This window comes from Amphiura filiformis, chromosome 7 (assembly GCF_039555335.1).
Source record: "Amphiura filiformis chromosome 7, Afil_fr2py, whole genome shotgun sequence".
In the NCBI taxonomy this organism is placed as follows: domain Eukaryota; kingdom Metazoa; phylum Echinodermata; class Ophiuroidea; order Amphilepidida; family Amphiuridae; genus Amphiura; species Amphiura filiformis.
Genome location: NC_092634.1, coordinates 56,461,355 through 56,482,292, shown reverse-complemented (window position 1 = coordinate 56,482,292; position 20,938 = coordinate 56,461,355). Strand labels below are relative to the sequence as shown.

General features: G+C 37.9%; 1 protein-coding gene across 1 annotated transcript in view; it reads left to right on the top strand.

The window, feature by feature from the left end:
• Nucleotides 1-10,720: 10,720 nt before the first annotated feature.
• LOC140157966 (brefeldin A-inhibited guanine nucleotide-exchange protein 3-like) overlaps nucleotides 10,721-20,938 on the top strand; it is a 90,665-nt gene continuing 80,447 nt past the window's right edge. Inside the window, 4 exon segments of the mRNA XM_072181215.1 lie at nucleotides 10,721-10,870; nucleotides 14,145-14,278; nucleotides 16,578-16,712; nucleotides 18,452-18,520. Coding sequence (XP_072037316.1) covers nucleotides 10,783-10,870; nucleotides 14,145-14,278; nucleotides 16,578-16,712; nucleotides 18,452-18,520 — 426 coding nt within the window. The 5' untranslated portion in view covers nucleotides 10,721-10,782.

Genomic DNA, 20,938 nt, shown 5'->3' with positions numbered 1-20,938 from the left:
CTTTTGTGGCGAGTGACATGGTTTTTCAATTCACGCCGAGTGTCCTTGACAGGTTTGACTATGCTTCAGTGGTCATGAAAGAATTCAAAAGATAACCTCTGCCCCAATAATCCCAAGCAATTGTCTGAAACTGCTCCTCGGATCATAAGAACGCAGTCCTCAAATGATAGTCATAATAATGTCCAAAATATAAAAATTACTGACTATCATTGTAGACTGAGTTCCGCAGTCTAGTATCCAAAATCTGAATTTTGATGATTTTTACGATCGTCGGGATGAAAAAAATCAAAAATCACTGAATGGGCCTTTGGTTCCTCTCCTTACCCTGGCAATATAAATCAAAGAAAAATAAAGAAAGAAAACAAGAAAAGAAAATTAACCAAATTAAGGGATCTGGAATGAGCGTTTTGAGCGTTTCGATAGTATTTTTTGTGGGACATGAGAGCACATCAGACATATCGAATTGCATTCTGAATACGAAGAATGTCTTTCTGATATCAAATAAATTTCATTGTTTGAAATTCACGATATAATACAAATTTTATGACAAATTATTAAAATTTGATATTTTTCACATTTTGATAAATAACAGTCCTCGAAGTAAATATCATAAATCTAATGTTATATTCTTAAACAGTCACTGGCATGATACCATACATGTAGGCCTATATATAGTAAATTTGTCTGCTTTATCTGTTTTGTGCTGTTTAAGCAAATAGTTAAACATAATTTCCATAAAATGTAAGCTTTTACTGTCAGCTAGATATGTCCCCTTTTAATTTTGAGCAGAACAAGTGAGGTAAAGCAAAGAAAATTTACTACTACTAGCGCCAATGAATGTTATAAGATTGTAAAACGGTACGATCCTCTGGGTGGGGTGTGTGTGGGGTGTGTGCGTATGTGTGTCCTGCACGCGTATTTTTTTTTTTTTAACTATAACGGGACGCAATACGATACCGGTATGTTATAAGAATCAAACTTACAAGAAAGATGGCTCTTGTCAAATCCTACAATTCTGTCAGAGAAAATATGCATATTTGCATTAAATTTTTAATTAATTGACATAATTGATTAATTAATAAATATTTTATTTAATGATTTACCATAATTCCAAATATGTCAAACAATATGTCAAATTAAAGCTAATGAAATGCTTTATAAATTGGTCAGAGCGCATTTTGCAGAATGCATTTAGTACTTTAGCCTGAAGCCATGCAAGCCTGTCAAGGTCAGTTAGTAGCCACTTGCTGAATGGATGGCCATGATCAGCTATCAAAGAGATGCCTTATGCAGCTGCCAATCACAGTAGAGGTTTGATAACATTTTGTTTAAAACCCAAATGTGATATAAGGACAAAGCTGTGCATGTTGGTACTTAATTGTTTGGATTCTTACGTTGAAATTCCCTTGTATTAGTATTTTTATGTGTAGTGTATAGTGGTCATAAATTATATAGCTTTTAAATTTTGGGCATTTTTGCTCTGTTGCACTGTACCATTATGGAATTTGAGCAAATCATTTACCGACACAAGCAGGTATACAGTGTATTATTTTATTTTTATTTTGTATCTCAGGAGCACAGCTCACTTGGTAAGGCATCAGAATTTGGTACACTAGCGCTTCGAACTTTAAATCGGAAGGTGGTGAGTTCGAGCCTCATCACGGTCACATTAATTTTATAAACCAAATATTGTTCGAACTTTTCATATTTGTTTTTCTTTTTATTGTTTCTTTTCTTTGTCTTTTTTTTTTTCTTGTTTTCTATATTCTTTTCTTTATTTTTCTTTGATCCATATTGCCAGTGTAAGGAGAGGAGGAACTAACGGCCCATTCAGTGATTTTTTTCATCCGGATGATCGTAAAATCATCAAAATTCAGATTTTGTACAAGACTGCGGAACTCAGTCTTCAGTGATATAGTCAGTAATAATCTTTTGGTCATTATATGACTATCATCATTTGACGACTGAGTTCTTATGATACATCATCCGAAGAGCAGTTTCAGACAATTGCTTGGGATTGTTGGGGCAGAGGTTATCTTTTGAATTCTTTCATGACCACCGAAGCAGAGTTAAACCTGTCAAGGACAATCGGCGTGAATTGAACTGACCATGTCACTCGCCACAAAAGAATGTCAAAGGTCATAAAACATCAACTTGGTGTCTTCTGCTAGTGGTTCAGCCCTAAGCCGTGTAGGCAAAAATAATGCATTTACGTGAATCTGTAATTTATATACTGACAGTATATATAAATTAGCTACATGTATTTGAATGGGGCTTCAACTTCGTCAATACTGCCGTTTTCTTGGGTTTTGTGCCAATTTTTTTCATTAACATTTTTTATAAAAGTAACAATTTGATTTTTTTTTCACTTTCGCTGGGATCACTGAATGGGGCTTTGCAACGCGATATATTCAAAACTTGTATTCACCTACTGTTATAGTATTAATCCGATTATTACACAACCTCACCAGCGTATTCAAGATATCCAATGCAAATAATCACCTAGATTATGACGTATCATACCGTAAATATGGCGGAGTACTCAAATTCATTCAACAAAAGCATGATTACAAGCTATTGCAATCTACCGCGACAGCTCGTCTCACACACATAACAAATGCACAAATACGATCAAATAGGTTGACGACAACGTTTGATTGAATGCACTGCATTGTGCCATGATTACGGTGAAGGACACCGGTTCAATTCCTTTGTATGGAGCCAGTCAATAATTTCTCGCACATCCTCTATTATTGTAAAAGAGCTATTGTTATAATGTTTGATGAAATCGTGTTTAACCACCGTATTTGCTTAAGAAGGGGCACAATACAGATAAAGCAGACAGATTGACTACATGTGGTACATGTATATATAGGGAATGTGTGTGAGTCGAGTATTACCTAATTATAATAGGGGCGTATCCAAAAATGAATTCACGCCCCTTTCAAATGTCGAGCCAAAGTGCAGGCCCTATGACCGTCCGTTTAACGTTTCGCGGCAAGCCGCTCGCTATCGCTCGCACATAAATACTACAACTTTTGATCAGAAATTAGGAAATTTTTCAATCTTGAGACGAAACCCCACTCCAAGTATGTTAATTTTCCATTTGCTAACCGTGTATTTTGAATGGGGCTATCCAGGCCTCGTACGTCACGTGTTGCGCTTCCTATGCCGCCTGAGACGAAAAAAGAAAAAGTTTGCGCCCTCTGTTGACAAGACAAAGCTCCATGACCTTATCAATTAGAAAGGTCAAATCTATTTTTATCCCGTACACATTTCTATTGGTAACAGCTGTGTAAGGTAAGCTTAAATCGGTAATAATTGCGCAGTGTTCCGTGGCATATATTTTGAAAGCATTACTGGGGTAAGTAGTTAACATATCTGGCAATATATTGTATGTTTGTGAGGGATGCAATAACCCTCGTAACACGATTTTTTCTGCGACAGATGGAGTGACCAATTTACAAAATCATGTCATCAATTTAAAATTGACAACAAACATGACAAATTATTGAGTTACAATTTATTTGTTTAAATATAAATCTATATCTCAGCTCAGTCATAGACCTTAAGCATCATATTTCGAGGCGCGGAAAGACACCAAATTGGTGTCGTATGACCTTTGACATTCTTTTGTGGCGAGTGACATGGTCTTTCAATTCACGCTGAGTATCCTCCTTGACAGGCGTGACTATGCTTCAGTGGTCATGAAAGAATTCAAAAGATAACCTCTGCCCCAATAATCCCAAGCTATTGTCTGAAACTGCACCTCGGAAAATGTATCATGGTAAGAAGAACTCAGTCCTCAAATGATAGTCATATTATTATATCCAGGCTGGACACATCACACGTATGTTCAGAACATCATACTAATTCACTTTCCCAATGGACTACCAAAACATGCCACCTTCGATGTACAGCTATAATTTTCTCCCAAATATGTTTCACTTACCATTTCATGTTTGCTCAAGCTTGACCAGCACATGGTGAAGAATTTATAGAATCCATTTTCAACATGTATGTTCCTTCAAAATGACAATTTCATGTCAATATTCCCAGCAGCAGCTTCCTAAATGTCCAACTTTCATGAATTGATCAGGGATGTTATCATAGCATGTTCTGACCTTTATGACAATGTGCTTGGCCAAGCCTCCCAATTGCCAATATCAACTCCCAACCACACTCATTGGGAGATGGCTTCTTCCCAAATGCAGGATAGGATGTTTTTTTCCATCTCATTCCTTGCACTGGCTGTCCTATTCTTCAATACCACCTAGTCCAGAGAATAAGAACTTTGCCTCAAATCATGATGATAATATGCACATGTTCCAGGTAATGATGCAAGAATGCACACATCATTGCACATGCATGGCATGATGTCTTGAAATACCCTCCACTCAAGCATTAACCAATCACGAGTTAACATGTTGGCAATTTAGAAAGTGTTGCCATTTCATTTCTTTCTGCACACATTGGGGTGCTATGGATTAAATGCTCTGTGGACACACAGTGACTTTTTTATTGCTTGCACTGCCTTGGGCTGTATTGAGGTGTAATAATTGGAAATCATGATTTGGGGTTATGTTTTGGAGTATATACATTGAACATATACAGCTGAAATTTGACTGTGGATATTTAAACTTTCTTGAACAAAGTGAGTACAAATTGGGGATCATATTTTTCAGACATGGAATAAGGACTTTTAATGCAAGCTGAAAGTGGTAGGTATACAGGAATTTTTATAACTGGTGTAGTTATCATGTTTTGAAATATACACTCTTTGACAGCTCTCTCCGTGCCTGTTTGAATGCCTGGTTATACCATGTACCCATACACTAGGTATGGGTACATGAGACCAGGTATACATCATCACACGTCACTGTGTGATGTGTCCAGTTCGTCGCCGAACTTACTTATAAGATGGAGAGTTTAGCATAACGGCCTGCCTATTTACGCTTCCTGAAAACACTCTTGCACATAACATGTACAAAACCACAAATTCACTAACTTCAACTTGCACTACCGACACCATGAAAAATATTTTAATTATTACCGATCCTTCAGAATACTTGCAAATATTGGCAGTTTCATAAAATCCTGCTGCTGAAAATCGTAAATTCCACAATCTTCTGTCAGATCCAGGTCAGTAATCACAGATGGGCGAATCTACCAGCGTGACAAGACCAGAGATAATAAAGGATGAGAGGCCACGCCGCACAAATAGCTAGCCTGATTCGCAAGCGCCGTCGCTGGCCAGATCTTCTACGGTCGTGTATGATGAGTAGAGACCATAGAGCCCTATATAGGGCTCTGTGGAAGAAACGGTTCCTAATTTTGAAGCCATGGATAATATATTCATTTATACCAGAACCATATTTTTGTACCAATCACAGAACAGAATTTCACCTACTCACAGCTGTCAATCATTCTTGTGAAACGTAAGCTCCGCCTAGTATCAAGGTCTTCTTCTGCGCATTGGTTGTGCGCATTAACTAGCCTCCAGCACAAATCCTGTGCACACGATCAGGTTCGATGGGCGGTTTACACAATAGGAACTGCGATGCATCCTAAACTGGATCGTTTCCGTGTATTCGCATTGCATGGTGGGTAATCGCCTGCCAGTTTGCGTAGCTCCACGTTCACAACAGTTTAAAATCAACACAGGTAAATCCATATAAAAATTAACATGGACACAAAATTGACATAGCTTATGTAATTCAAATAATAAAATAATAAAATGTAATATTATCATGATAGATGCACGTTTTATTAAAACTTGAAAAGATTATTAAGTCCAATAATTTGTTTGTGTTAGCTTGCACGAGTCACAAAATGGCGACCCATCACGCATTTTCTGCACGTGCCGACATTAGTAACTCATAGTGACTGTCCTCAAACTAGCGCCAGTGTGTCTCAGGCCTGATAACGACCCCAGGTAATTTTATGCAGAAAGTTTTCTTGCGAACAGCTGCAGGTGACAATTAAACAATGAACACGGCTTGTTTATGTACATGCGTGGGGAGTCTTGTACGTAAGCTGACGTGTTTTGGACATGTTCCAACGTAAAAAAGTGTTGTTTTTCTTCATGAAAAATACCAGCGATGACCAGTTTTTGTGGGCTATTTGATTTACAGGTATGTCGGTTCGTCATAGGGTAGAAATGATAGCTGTACAATTTGTATAACATACAGTTTAACATAGGCCTAAACATTAAATGGGCACAACTCGACCTTCCGTATTATGCAATAAGTATGTGGAAGTGGCAGGTGTATCATATTATAACGACCAATTTTAGATAAGTGACTGACTATCATTGAGGACTGAGTTCCGCAGTCTAATCTCAGCTCTGCAGCTGCATAGGTCTATACTCTGTTATGTTAAACACATGTGTTTTTCACCTGTATTAAACCTTTGTTTACAAAGCCATAATGTACGATTTCCTTCAAATTTTTAATTTGTTAAATTCATGCATTCTGATTTTAAGTGATTCTATACTCAAATGCTGAATTGATACTACAGGTAAATTAAGTAATTATTTGCCAAGCTCGAACATACCTACTGCATCCATGTAGCGTACTAAGCGTGTACATAATGTAAGGCGCATGCATGCTTTCTACTGCACCGCGCAATCACGTACAGTGTGTACACATCACATACATTTATTGCGGAGCCACTAGATAGGTATGCTAGGTGAATTCAAATTTGCCATCAAACTGCATCATTTTATATATCAAATTAAAGCCCTGGAGTAAAGAAAGTCAACACTGAAAACCTTTTTGTCATAGCACTTTCCGTAACAAAGTTACATCTAGTCAAAGATTGACTTTCATCAAAAAGATTCTGCTAGCAAAATTCCCCAAAACAGCATTACGGGGGTGTTTATAGATCTTAGTCTCATGATGATAGCAGCTTTTTTTAATGGAACTGCTATCAAAATCCCTCTGAAATTCCATGTGCGAGTCTCTCATCACCAAAAAAAATCATATATTTGGGTCAAGTGAAGTATAGACAACATATTTATGAAGGTTTCCTTGAGCAAGCGGTTCTTTTAAATTTCAATGTAAATTTGTATTGCCGGTTTAGGCCATTTTGGCTGACTAGCAAATGTGTTAACTGAGGTTTCCCTGTCATACCTACACTAGACTAGTCTATATGCCCATCAGTCTGGTCACGTCGTATGACGTGCCCAGCCAATCTAAAAACTAGCTTATAAAACGGATCATTATGCATGACGGATTTACGCATCCTGAAAACACTCTTGTACATAAATAACCAACGAAACCACAAACTCACTAACTTCAACTTACGTCCACTACTCACAAAACTAAACATATATTAATTATCCGATCCTTCAGAATAACTTGCATACATATATATTGGAAATTTCATGGAATCCCGTTGCTGAGAAACGTCAGATACACATGTACGGTTCATAAATCACAGGTGTGCGTGACTCTGAAGCTAGAATTTATACCATTCGATTGCATTATGCAGGGGTGTGAAATCTCCAGCTGATTTCCTCTTTTTTGGAAATTTCTTTGAGGCAAAATTTCAGTTTTTTCTTTCATTTTCAGCCCATTTTGAGCACATTTCAGTGCTTTTCCTCTTTTTTGAACAAAGTTCCTCTTTTTTCAATAGAGGTCACCCACACCCCTGATTATGACACTGGGACGTGACGTTGGCAAAATTCCGACGTGCGCAACAACCCATTTTGTGAATTGTTGCATCAATCATTTTTCCCACTCGTAAGCCAATCAATGAACGCGACGATCCGACCACGAAAAAGCGAAGTACGTCTCTCCTGATTGGTTTTAAAAATTACTTGGACAATTGCTAAGCCAGCCAGCGTGCTCGATTCTTAACAACCATGTGGAGTTGATTTCCCGGTGGTGATTCAGCGATCTTGATCTTGATCTGGCTAACACTCCTCCTGGAGTCAGACTCGGACCGTCGGACGGTCAGGGAATGTGCGTGCGGAGTGCTTAAGTTAGTCTTGATGTTGTTCTTCGATGTGGTGGGCAACAGCTTCTTTAAACTGTGGTATTTCTTCTATTTGAGTTATTTGTTCAGGTAGATTGGCCCAGTTGAGAATTTCAAGCAATCTTTGCTGAGTGGTAATTGTTGTGTAAGCGTTGCAGTGGAGATGCCGTGATTGATGTTGGACAGGCTGTAGTAGTGTTCCAGGTGGAAGGGATAAGTGGCTTAGGTGAGATTGCTGCAGGATGGTTAATCTGTGAGAGGTTCTTCTTTTCTCCAGCGAGTCCCATTCAATTGGTTTTCAACATATTAGTAACTATTCCAGGGGTGCGAGATGAATAGTCATTAAAGACAAAGCGAGCGGCTCTTTTCTGTATCATTTCAAGAAAAAAAATTTCAATCTGGTTTATAGAATCTTTGGTGTGAGGATCCCATGCAGCCGATGAATATTCTAGAAGTAGTCTAACGAGGGATCTGTAAGCAGCTTCCTTGGTGGATTTAGGACATGAATAAAAAGCCAGTGTCCGGTTTGCCTTAGCAGATATCTGTTTAATATGTTTTTTCTAATTGAGCTTGTTGGTAATGAAGACATGTACATCGAACAACTGAATACATGCACAACGTGTGGACCAATATATTTTTGTAAACATTTTAGGCCTATAACAAAATGTATATTTTCGTACAATTGTACAACTATCGTTTCTACCCTATGACCTATTAAAGTTACCTGTTATCAAAGTGTCCGCAAAAAACTGGTCATCGCAAGTATCTTTGATGCTGAAAACTAATGATATTCACACAGGGACAGGCCGAAAACCTTACCTCGATCGTAAAATCCAGCCCATGCATGTCATAAATAATTCATTATTTCATTGTGTAAATGTCACTGATTGTGTCCATGTATTGTTATTGCACCTGCGAGAGCAGAAGTCAAGCTGAATTTATACTCGATCGCTGGATCACCATGTGAAATCGCCTCTCGAAAACCTCTACGAGGTTGTTAAGCATCGAGCACGCTGACTGGCTTAGCAATTATCAAAGTAGTTTTGTAAACCAATCAGGTTAGACATACTTTACTGGCGGGTCACATGGGGGTCACATTAATTAATACCGTAAAAGGCGTTCATTGATTGGCTTACGATTGCAATGAATGTTTTTTGTAACCAATCACAAAACGGGTTATATGGCGCCCATCTGAAATTGTGCACACATCCATGATGACGTCATGCCACGAGGTGCCGGAGGTGGTATAAAGTCAGTTTCACACCTGTGATTGATGAAGCACATCATAAAATCTCTGAGCACATCCACAGCGCATTTGACAGATAAAAATTAAATTTGCAATTCTGAGCAACAGGATTCCATGAAATTGACGAAGTTATTCTGCAGGATCGGTAATAATTAACAGCTGGTCTGCTTTATTTGAAGTGCATATTGAAGTTTGTAAGTTTGTGACTTCGTATGTTATGTGCAATTGATAATATTATAGGAAGCTTAAATTGGCAGGCTGTCATGCAATTTATCCGTCGCTTCCGAAAATATATTGACGTTCTGGCACCGCAAGTGTGACATGACCTCGCTGGACATAATGAAGACACCTAAGTAGGGGTGGCCACCCGTTTCATTTAAAACAGAGTCACCCAGCGATCGAGTATTAATTCAGCTGTACACAGAGACAATCACTGACACTACAACAATGGATATAGTGACTTGTTTATGACATGCATCAGGTGGATTTTACGATCGAGGTAAGGTTTCGGCCTGTTCCAGCGTGAATATTCTCATTTTTCTTCATCAAAGATGCTAGCGATGACTAGTTTTTTGCAGACATTTTCATAACAGGAAACTTTCAAAAGTCACTGGGTAGAAATGATAGCTGTACAATTGTCCAAAATATATACATCTTGATATAAGGTCTAAAATTATGTGCACAAAATTTCTTGTCCATACATTGCCAAAGGCTTGGGATGTAATACGCATATGGAGCCACTAGCGTTCTGAGTGTTATGGTTGAGCTTAACTGCATGCTTAAATGTCCAAAATAACCAGTGGGGTTTCTTTCACTTCACCTTTTAAAATATTTCAGCTTATGGACAGAAACCCTGCCCGACAATTGTTACTACAGGTGAATTAGGTTTTCCAGCATTGATGTGATCAGTGTTTTCAATCTAACATTGACAACATTGAAATCATCAAATTGTCAATGTTTTTGACATGAAGGGAATTCAATAGTACTTTCCTAACATTTTAGTATACATTTTCTTGATTAATAAAAGCTAAAGGGAACAAAATTACAACCAAATCAGTGAAATCACAGTATACAGCATGTACATTTTGTACAAGTACGGTATGCCGTTGCTACAAGTGACTGATGGACGATTGGTATGATTTTAAAGCTTGTAAGTAAAGATTGAAAAGTGTTTACAAAAATGGAAAAAAATGTTTTACTTTTTACATGAATATTTACTATGTATGGTGTTCACTACCCATATCTTCGGACGACCTATCTATGACCGCCACCTCAATTTTTAAGATTTAAATGTTTAATTGAATTTAAAGTCACTGCTCGGCCATTGTACTAACAGCTGGTTATACCAGCTATATTTAATTACAATGATTTTACACATGCTGTTTGGTATTCCAGATCCATTGAGGTATAGAATCCACATACATCTACAGTTGATGACAAACGTGGTGGCTAGGAGGTGACAGCATGTTGATAACACGCTAAGTTGATAGACTATTCTGTAGTCTGTGACGTGGGTTTTCCCACATGTATCAAGACGGGGATTACTGATTGCAATCATGGAAGAAATTCTTGGTGAGATTTCAAAAGAGGCGTCTGGTGCACCAAGATTGAGACACGTGAAAGAGATTTCCACACAGGCACAAGGTAGGTTTAGCTTTGATTTACTTCAAAAATATAATTGTAATTTAAGGAGGCTGTGTACTCTCAGACATGCATGTAGTAAAAGTGCAATAACTTTGTAATTATTCGCATAAGACATATAAAAGTATACATTTTTATGAAGGCAAGACATCAATAAATCTTAATATAAATACAGATTTGGGGTAAAAACAACAATTATGAAGAAAATCACAAAAAGTGAGTTTTTGGCAATATTTGGTAGGTACATCATAACAAAAAACACTCTTTCCAAAATATTTTATTTTGTTTTTAGCTCAATCTTGAGGCTCCATTCCAAAAACGTTTTTTTATTTTTTTTGATATTGACCGTATTGTTTGAGATGTTGACCATATAAGGCATCGAATTGAACTTTTTAAAATTCACAAGCGCCTATTTGCACAAAATGATGCCTAAAATCGGAAATAGACCAAAATATAAAAAATGAGAAAACCGTTTCTTGAGTCGATCATGCTTTTTACGATGATCATATTTGCTTACTTATAGATGCTGTATTTATTGAGTTATCGTGTACCTAAATCGTCATTTTACCGAGAAAATGAACATTGAAATAATGGCTGTTGAAGTTTAAAGTGGACACATTTTGCACTTTCATCGAATCTCGCAGGAGAATGCGGCAGTTTTTATTTTTCTACCTTACATTACATAAACATCGGGTAAATCCACGGCCCCTTGAGAAGTTTGAGCGAAATCCATTCATAACTTGATATTTAAATCGGGGAAAGAACTTGAAAAAACCCACATTTTATCAGCTAAAACGGAGCCATTTGACCACTAGGTTTTTGTGCTTCCGTGGTGTTTCCATAAGATGCGCCCAAGCATGCAGATAAGCGTCAGCGTATGCGTAGCGTATTTGTGCGTTAACAAATTGCGCGACACGCAGCGCGATGCGTTGTTGCGACATGCGTTGTTGCTGCTGCGTGTACCCTGCTGGTACAACAAAGATTTTCTTTCCTTTTCAATTTCAAACACGAGTGGAATAGTGAAATAAAATCCTTAAAATATTGCAGTTGGAGTTTACAAATCTGGATTTTCATTCCTTGTATTTATAAAAAACATAACAAAGTACAAACATATCAAAAAACTCAATTTTGCGAAAGAAACAATGTCCAGAGTACACAGCTGCCTTAAGAAAAGTCGTTAGATTTTGTGTGTGTTAATTTGATGGAGTTGAGGGAGCAATTTCCGAATAAGTTGCAATTCTACTAGTCTTATTACAAGACTGCCCTACCCCAACCCTAAACCCTATTCCTAAACTCTGTAAACGAGGACTAGACTCAAGTCTAGCAAGTTGCACCCTATTCTGCAATTGTACCAAGTTGAGGGCTTCGTGTAAATAAATGTCCCCTCCAAAAAATTGACAAAAATGCAAACATTACCATCCTATAATATCATGTGAGTAAGCTTAAAACTGGCATCAGTCAGTCAGTCTTGTCAGGGACGATCGCTAAATTGCAAGGACAAAACCTATTATGACTCGCACTTCCATCCATTCCATTGCCTAATTATGGTAAGAATTTTTACCAGATTCTTGCTTGTGTTACGAGTCGTACTTGACTCAAGGCCAAAATCACCTTTTACCCAAATGCACACTAAAGCACAACACAAATACACTGTTTGTTTAAGCTAACAAAATCTAAGTCTTTAATTGAAAGCAAGTTTTGTTTGGTACAATATAATGACAACAAATGCACATATACACTAATCAAATATAATCACTCTTTATCTATTTTGTACTTAGCCAGCATTCTTCTTCTTTGCAATCATAAAGTTCTTGCAATGTTCTGGACGACTGATGTAATATATCCTTATTCACTTGTCCTGCGAAAATCAGCGAAGTCCAGTGTACACTTGCGTTTATAAATCCTTGCGTATAAAATCCAAATACTAAACTCCTTGCACCGTTCTCCTATACTAAACTCCTTGCGCAGTTCTCCAAATCTCCTTACTCCTTGCGCCGTTCTCCTATACTAAACTCCTTGCGCAGTTCTCCAAACTTGGTGCTATTTCCACCTTTCACACAATATCTTCAGGAAGCAGGACTGCGATGCAGTTGTCCCCACTTATTTTGACAGTTGCGTTGAATCAAAACACCAGACTTCAGCAAGTCGACAGAAGAATATATTTTCCTTTCTTGGAAGAAGTACGTTCTGTGACGTATTCTAGATCTTCTCCGACAACACTGGCAAATAGTACTTTGACTACATAAAATATTTCTGGTTTGCAATTTCCTTTCTTTGAAGGAATTGGACTGTAAGCATATTAGCTAGCTAGCCCAGATCAACACTATAAACTGTGTCAATAATAAAGGCTATTGCAGCCTGTCAGATCTGTATCCAGATGATAATAATTGTAACCTTTTCCATAAAGTCCGAAACAATCCGCAGTAGACCCTTTGTCTTACTTTGGGCCATTTTCGTAGCTTTGAAATAACCATATTTCAGCATGTCGTTGAAGATTTAAACAATTGCCCTGTGGACAAACAACGGTATCCGCACTTGACGAGATCCATCTACATATCTTCTTCGCTCAAAGGCTGAACTTGTAGCACTGTAGGAATTCTCCATGGCCACACTTTGAAATACTCTCTGAGTATCCAGAATAACTGGTTAACATTAAATACTCTCTTTTTGAGAGCTATAGCTACATCCATTCACATCATAATCATATCGATACAGGTCTGCCTAGAATTATTGCAAACATGATGTTTTGAAGCAAATCTGGGATTTTCCCAATGTTCTAATAATAGACTTTCACCTTTAACATTACATCACTTCCTGTGGGGTTTTCCCACTATTATGTCCATTTCACAATCTGTCTCAGGAGATTTTCCCCTTGACATAAATAGTCTTCACAAATGATGTTGTTATTGCATTCATCTGGGTTTTCCCCCATGATGTCATAATAAACAAACTCTTGCATGATTATAAAGGTAACTTCCCCTATTTCATGATACACAATTATACAGGGTACATCACACTTGATAATGCACTTACGGGTGTAATTTTGATGTATTTACCACGAAAATGATATTTTCCATGGGCGTCGCCATAATACTATATTAGTATAGCCGTAAATCCCTCCTTTCTACCGGAGCCCCATCGGGAAATTTAACCAGATTTTAAAGTTTTTTCACTGACAATTCACCTTTGAAAAAATGCAATGCCCCGAGGCGTTTATAACAAACAAACAATACGGTATCCTTAATCAATATACAATGCTTGCATTTTTTTTATGTAGAAATCTTGATAGCACAGAAGGATGCGCCTACATTAATAGCATTTGAGTTGAGAGACAAGTGTCTACATCCCCTGAGACTGGCATTGGAGTCTAAGAGCACTAAACTCTCTGGACATGCACTGGCTGGGCTAAAGGTAAGAAATGCCTGCATCCACTGAGACTGGTGTTGGAGTCTAAGAGCACTAAACTCTCTGGACATGCACTGACTGGGCTAAAGCTAAGAAATGCCTACATCCATTGAGACTGGTGTTGGAGTCTAAGAGCACTAAACTCTCAGGACATGCACTGGCTGGGCTAAAGGTAAGAAATGTCTGCATCCACTGAGACTGGTGTTGGAGTCTAAGAGTACTAAACTCTCAGGATATTCACTGGCTGGGCTAAAGGTAAGAAATATCTACATCCACTGAGACTGGCACTGGAGTCTAAGAGTACTAAACTCTCAGGACATGCACTGGCTGGGCTAAAGGTAAGAAATGTCTGCATCCACTGAGACTGGCATTGGAGTCTAAGTGCACTAAACGCTCAGGACATGCACTGGCTGGGCTAAAGGTAAGAAATGCCTACATCCACTGAGACTGGCATTGGAGTCTAAGAGCACTAAACGCTCAGGACATGCACTGGCTGGGCTAAAGGTAAGAAATGCCTACATCCACTGAGACTGGTGTTGGAGTCTAAGAGCACTAAACTCTCAGGACATGCACTGGCTGGGCTAAAGGTAAGAAATGTCTACATCCACTGAGACTGGTGTTGGAGTCTAAGAGCACTAAACTCTCTGGACATGCACTGGCTGGGCTAAAGGTAAGAAATGCCTCCATCCACTGAGACTGGCATTGGAGTCTAACATTTCTAAACACTCAGGACATGCACTGGCTTGGCTAAAGGTTAGAAACAAATGCCTGTACATAACTTGTCATAAGGACATAGTGGTCAAGGGTTTGACTGCTATCATAACCACAAGGTACTTTGAGGTTATGGTTTGAATCTCTGTGCACGTGGACAAGGTGCTTAACCTCACTTATCTCACTCTACCCAGGTGGAATGGGGAGCTGTTTTCTTTGGATTATTACAGTTTAAGTGGTGAGAGTATCTGTGTTATGTTTGCGCACTTGGTGGTGTGAAATGTTTCAAGTTGCACCGTTGGTCACTAGCACTGTGGATATGTGCTCAAGTGGTCTTTACAATTGTCCACCCTGGCTAGCTGCTGAATCCAATCTTGATAATAATATAATGGGTACCGTATTCATTCCAATAAGCGCCCATGCCCCAATAAGTGCCCATCCAGGGTATTTTCAATTTGCTAAAGGGTACCAGCTAAAGGGTACCATTGATGTTGAAGTGACATATGGACAAAAATACGACGTCGATACAGTGAAATAGCTGGAGGACTACAAGACCTGTGTAAACTTGTAATACATTTTCTGCATCAGAAAAGCTACTAGAACATCAAGGACCCTTTTGTAACATGCGTAAATTGCGTCTCTAATAGACGCCTATTACGGAAAAACCTGGTAAACCTGGTAAAAAATAAGCGCCCACCCAAAATGACTTTGTTAAGCGCCCTGGGCGCTTATTGGAATGAATACGGTATTATATACCTCATATATAGATTCCTGTCATCTGATTGGTTTAAAGTGCAGTCATTGAATTAGCTATGCCCTCATTTTTAAGAATTACGTAAAAACTGAACTATTTCCCGGGCAATAGTCTGTTAAAAAGACTATAGCCCGGGCATAGTCATTTTAACATCATCGGTGTGCATCCCGATCAAACTCTACGCGCGCGATGGCATGTTCGCATTACGCACGCGGCGCCAACGCGCTGCCTGCCAGTTGCTTGTGACGCGATCGGTTCATAACAAAAACTTTCTTTGTAAATTTTACCATGGCCTATGAACAATAAAATAGGCCTTTTAACCAATCAGATGACAAAAAATCTATATTAATGAGGTATATGAAACAAATATTGACTGCTTTATTCGGGTCATGGTTAACATTATAGGCCCGCAGTGATCTCAAAACCATGCTATGACCCTCGGCTGTGCCTGGTGTCATAGCATGGTTTTGAGATCACCTTGGGCCTATAATTTTAACCATGACCCGAATAAAGCAGTCAAAATTTGTATAATATGATTTGGCAGGTGTCTTATGATCACAAAGATGGAATTCAGTATTTATGATATTTGATAGGGAGGGAAATAAAGAGGTTACACCATAATACTTTCCAGGTGTGGGAGTGAGGTGGTAAAGAGAATTTCAAGAGGACACAGATCTGAAAATATGTCTTAAAATTGAGCAGTATTCAATTGATTTGTGTTTTGAATTGGTGGGTGCAATGGAGAACCCCAAATTTGGTGCCAAATGCCCCCAATGCATGCATTGCCATAAATCTATGAACAGACATGTTTATTTTTTTTATCTGTTTGCCATTTCGCAGACGTTGATATCCGACAGCAGATTTCAGGGTGATCCAATGCAGGAAAATGAAGAGCAAAGACTACCATTTCAAGTTCTGCAAGCATTAGCTATCACTCCTACTCTCCATGAAGATCTACAGGTTGAAATTATGAAGGTAATGTTTCCATACATGTAGATACATTTGTTGGTCACTAGGGCCGGCATCGACATGTCGACATCTTTACCACAATCCAAACAAAAATTAACATTATAAGCTTACTGAAAAACAACATTGAAAATATGTACTGAACATGGCCACTAATATACGAATATATCGACATGTCGACATTAAAAAATGGTGCCAACGCCGGCCCTATTGGTCACCAGGGTGGTCAAATGTACTGCTCTCTGTGGGTTTCTCCCTGAACGGTCATGAATTCTGTCCAAAATAGAGTCATGAATTTGATTGAGATGTTCCCATTATCAGCCCTCATGAAAGCCAGACTGACACCCTCATACCGACATAATAATAGGCTATTTATGAGTCAGACTTACCTCTTGGATCTACAAATGTAGGGAACCGATTCTCCGTAATTATGTCCAAGTTGACCCTTAACCTGAGTCTGAAAAATATTTTGGAATATTCAGCGCGCAGAGAAGTTGAACTCTATGTGGGTGGAAACCACAGTCGTCATATATGTATTTTTTGTCCAGCATTTTTGGATCATCTTTTTTTCAGTCATCATTAACAAGCATGAAACAATTCAGGTTCAGGTAGTTTAGTTTATAATGCATATTTTCAGAGATTCCTTGAGTGCTATCTTGAGTGCTATAATCAGGGCATAATTTAGTGTCAGAATTTTGCATAGCAAAATTGTGACAAAGTTTTATCTGTATAACAATAATTATGTATAGTAATGACATTATGTTTGTGTGATTGCATAGCAATTTGGCTAAATTGTGTAGCAAAATGGGATGCGATACCGATTATGTTATGCCCTGGCTATAATCCTTTTACTTGCTGTAATATGTCCAGTGGTGTTCCGAAACCACAACAGCATTCTGTTTCAGTACATCCACTTACTGTGTGTTAGAGTTGGACTGTCTGCCACAGGTAAGCTGTAAAGGATTATAAACACAGCCAAATTAACCCCATGAAAACTACATGCCAATTGGACAAAAAGAAGTTTTCATTATCAATTGGACCAATCAGTAACATTGTTAGAATAATTTCACCACACAAAAAAATTGGGGTGAATTATTTGCAAAGTTCTATTCTGATTGGTGATTTAAGTGAAGATATCATATAATTGACCAATCAGTGGCAATGTTAGATCAGCAGGTAGTGCTCAGGGGGTTAAAAAGTCGCCACTAGTTCCATCCCCATTTATTCAGAGTCTGATGAGTTTATGGTAAAATAATTTATGTAATAATTTTCTATACACTTTCCTTCGAAGGTTGATACCAAATTTGATATCAAAAGTTTAATCATCGTGAGCATAGGAACCGTTGTTTGGAAATTTGTGCAATTGTAAAAATGACATAGCAGTTGTATCACGCGGCGGAGCTAGCGTGAGTGCCAGGAATTACGTCGCCTGAATAGGTCGGCAGATTAATCTATTATAAAGCGTGACTGTTTGTGACTGCGGGAATTTTCAATGTGGTACAAGATGTCGGGGTGTGTGTAGCTGTTTTCAGTTTACCCATGCATGTCAAAATGCAAATCAATACCCCGCTCTTTTAATTGTGCGCACGCAAGTGTAAATTGATTCCTGTATGGGTTGCTTTGGGCCACATAATAAGTTGATACCATGCATTGGCTTTTGCGTGGTCAATGCGCAATTTGATGGGCAGCCAGTGAAGCCCGATGAGGATTGGTCTAATATGCTCATCATCATGCTTTCTTTTTTTCAGCTCCTGTTGACAGTAACCTGTTCTGCATCCTGTCCTGTGACGGCATTATCCATCATCAGAGTGGCAGAGGTAAGCCTCTTACTTACACTATAAACGGGCTAAAATAGTCTCATACAATGGCAAAGTTCAATATTCACCATAGCTACAATTATAGCTCAGAATTGACCTCAGGTGGTAGAGTTTGAGTTTTAGTACCCAGAATATTCAAAGGTCATCTCATCGATGTACAACCATATTGTGGTTGAAGTCATTTGTCCTGGAGGATGAGCATGAATGCGAATCCAGTGTTAATGATAACTTTATAAGTAAATCTTTTCATGATGGAGAGGTTCATGTTGACAGCATCATACTTTTATTTTGGCTGTTGCATATATACGGTTGTAAAAGTGCTGTGGAATTTGGAAGATATCAGGAGATCAATTGGGAGATTTTAGATCATTTCAAAGCATCACCAAAGTCACATGGTTTAGGAATGTTATCTGTATTCCATGTGACTTGGTCTTGGGGATGATTTGAAATGACCTCCACTTGAGATAATTATAAGTCTGGTATTTATTCCTAGCTATTCTGTAAAAAGTGACGCATGTAGCAGCCGACAAGTGCGTCCTTTCGATATGGTTGTACACATGTTTTGTTTGGATTTTATAAGCCAAAATGTGTCAATTACAGACCACTACAGACTATGTATCAACAGTCAAAGTTGCAGTGCTTTGTATGCTGTGAATTCTCGCATATTCATGAGGGCCAAAGTTCGTTCGTGCATGTCTAACAATCTTGCCAGCATTTCATGCCTTCATGCGTGTCAGTAAAATTATTGCGGTATGTGCGTAGCAGTTTCGTCTGCCGCAATTTGTGGAACGATTGGCCCTCATTATCGAGTGATGCTGAGACTTCAACTGTTTGTGATTTATCTGTAGTAGTCTGTTGTTACAATACACAATATCAAAAGGAAATGAAGCACCAGATTAGCTGGGATAAGTTCTGCTTCAGTATTCTAGTATTGAGGGAGGTTGTTTGGGCATATGCAATGCATTACTAACCTACCCCCCCCCCCTTTGGTAGGTAGTAAGGGGCAAGATCAGACCATCTTCCTTTAAGGGGAGTGTGCACTCTCAGAAATTTACATTAATTAAATGTGCTGTAACTTTTTAATTATTCATGCAAGATTTAAGTATACATTTATGCAAAGAAAATTAGTCATGGAATACAAATTGAAGCACTTGGTGTAAAAACAAAATATTTTGGAGAAAATCACAAAAAAAAGAAACTTTTTGCCTTAAAATATTTGTAAAATACTATTTTAAAGTCTAGCACCCTGGCACGAACATATGGACTACCCAAGAACTTTCCTTGGTATTCTGCCGATGCATTAAGCTCATGCCATTTTATTTTGGGCCCAAAAAAGGAAGATTTGTCTCTCAAATTTGCATGCATAAGTATGTGAAAGCCATATACGCTGGGCCTTTTTTACAGGCTTTTTTTGTTTGTTGTTAAAAAAAAAAAAAAGTGGCCGTGTAGCAAAAAAAAAAACAAGACAAAGTGGGCAAAAAAATTATTTAAAAAAATAAATTTAAAACAATTTTTTTTTAAATTGAATCCCCTATTTAGCATGTAGCTTTTCAATAAAAAAAAGGGCCTAGCACATAGCTTATTTGCTAAATGTTTGCGTAGACAAACTTTTAGTCTAAATATGGTTTACCCCACGCCATGTATGTTATAGTTACGGTTAGGACGGTTATATTCCAGAATTATTCCCTTTCATCTGGTACAGTGGAAAAGGGATTACATTAAAACTGTTATTGCCATGCAGCACATCAAACAGGGGACTTTGCAGGTGAAGTCAATTTTGAGCTCAGTATTTCTGCTTTGAAAGCATTTTGCTAGCTTTAAAATGACACCTCATTTACTAAAATGGATCAAGGCATTCATATATCAAAACATCCCAAATTCTTAATACTTTCCTTATTTTTTCTGTCTATTTTAATCAATATCTTGAAATGCTCATACTCCCCCTTTTGATTTGCTGCATCGTAATTTAGTTGAACTGATACTGAATAATATGAAATTACAGTCAACTAAGTCTATGCACATTCTGTATAATGTTATTGTAATTTTGTATTGACATTAAGTAAGTATATTTATTCTATTGTTTTATTGCTAGCCTATAAAAGCTATAAAGCAGTTAGTGCCAGCTGTTGATTTGCTTTATAGTAAAGCCGAGTTTTGTATTTTTCTGTTATTTTATATTGTACTAGCAATGGCATAACTCATATATGACCTGTACCATGTAATCTAATTAGTGTCTGGACAGTGGATGTTATTATTTATTTATTTTTGAGTTGATCTGGGTTGTCATACATGTGTTTTGTGTTGCAAAAGAATCTAGGTTTGTAATGTAGCTCACATATTTATTATTTTACTATAAAACTGGTTTCAGTTGTAATTTTTTTTCATGTTCTGCAATATTATTGTGACAATTTATGTATA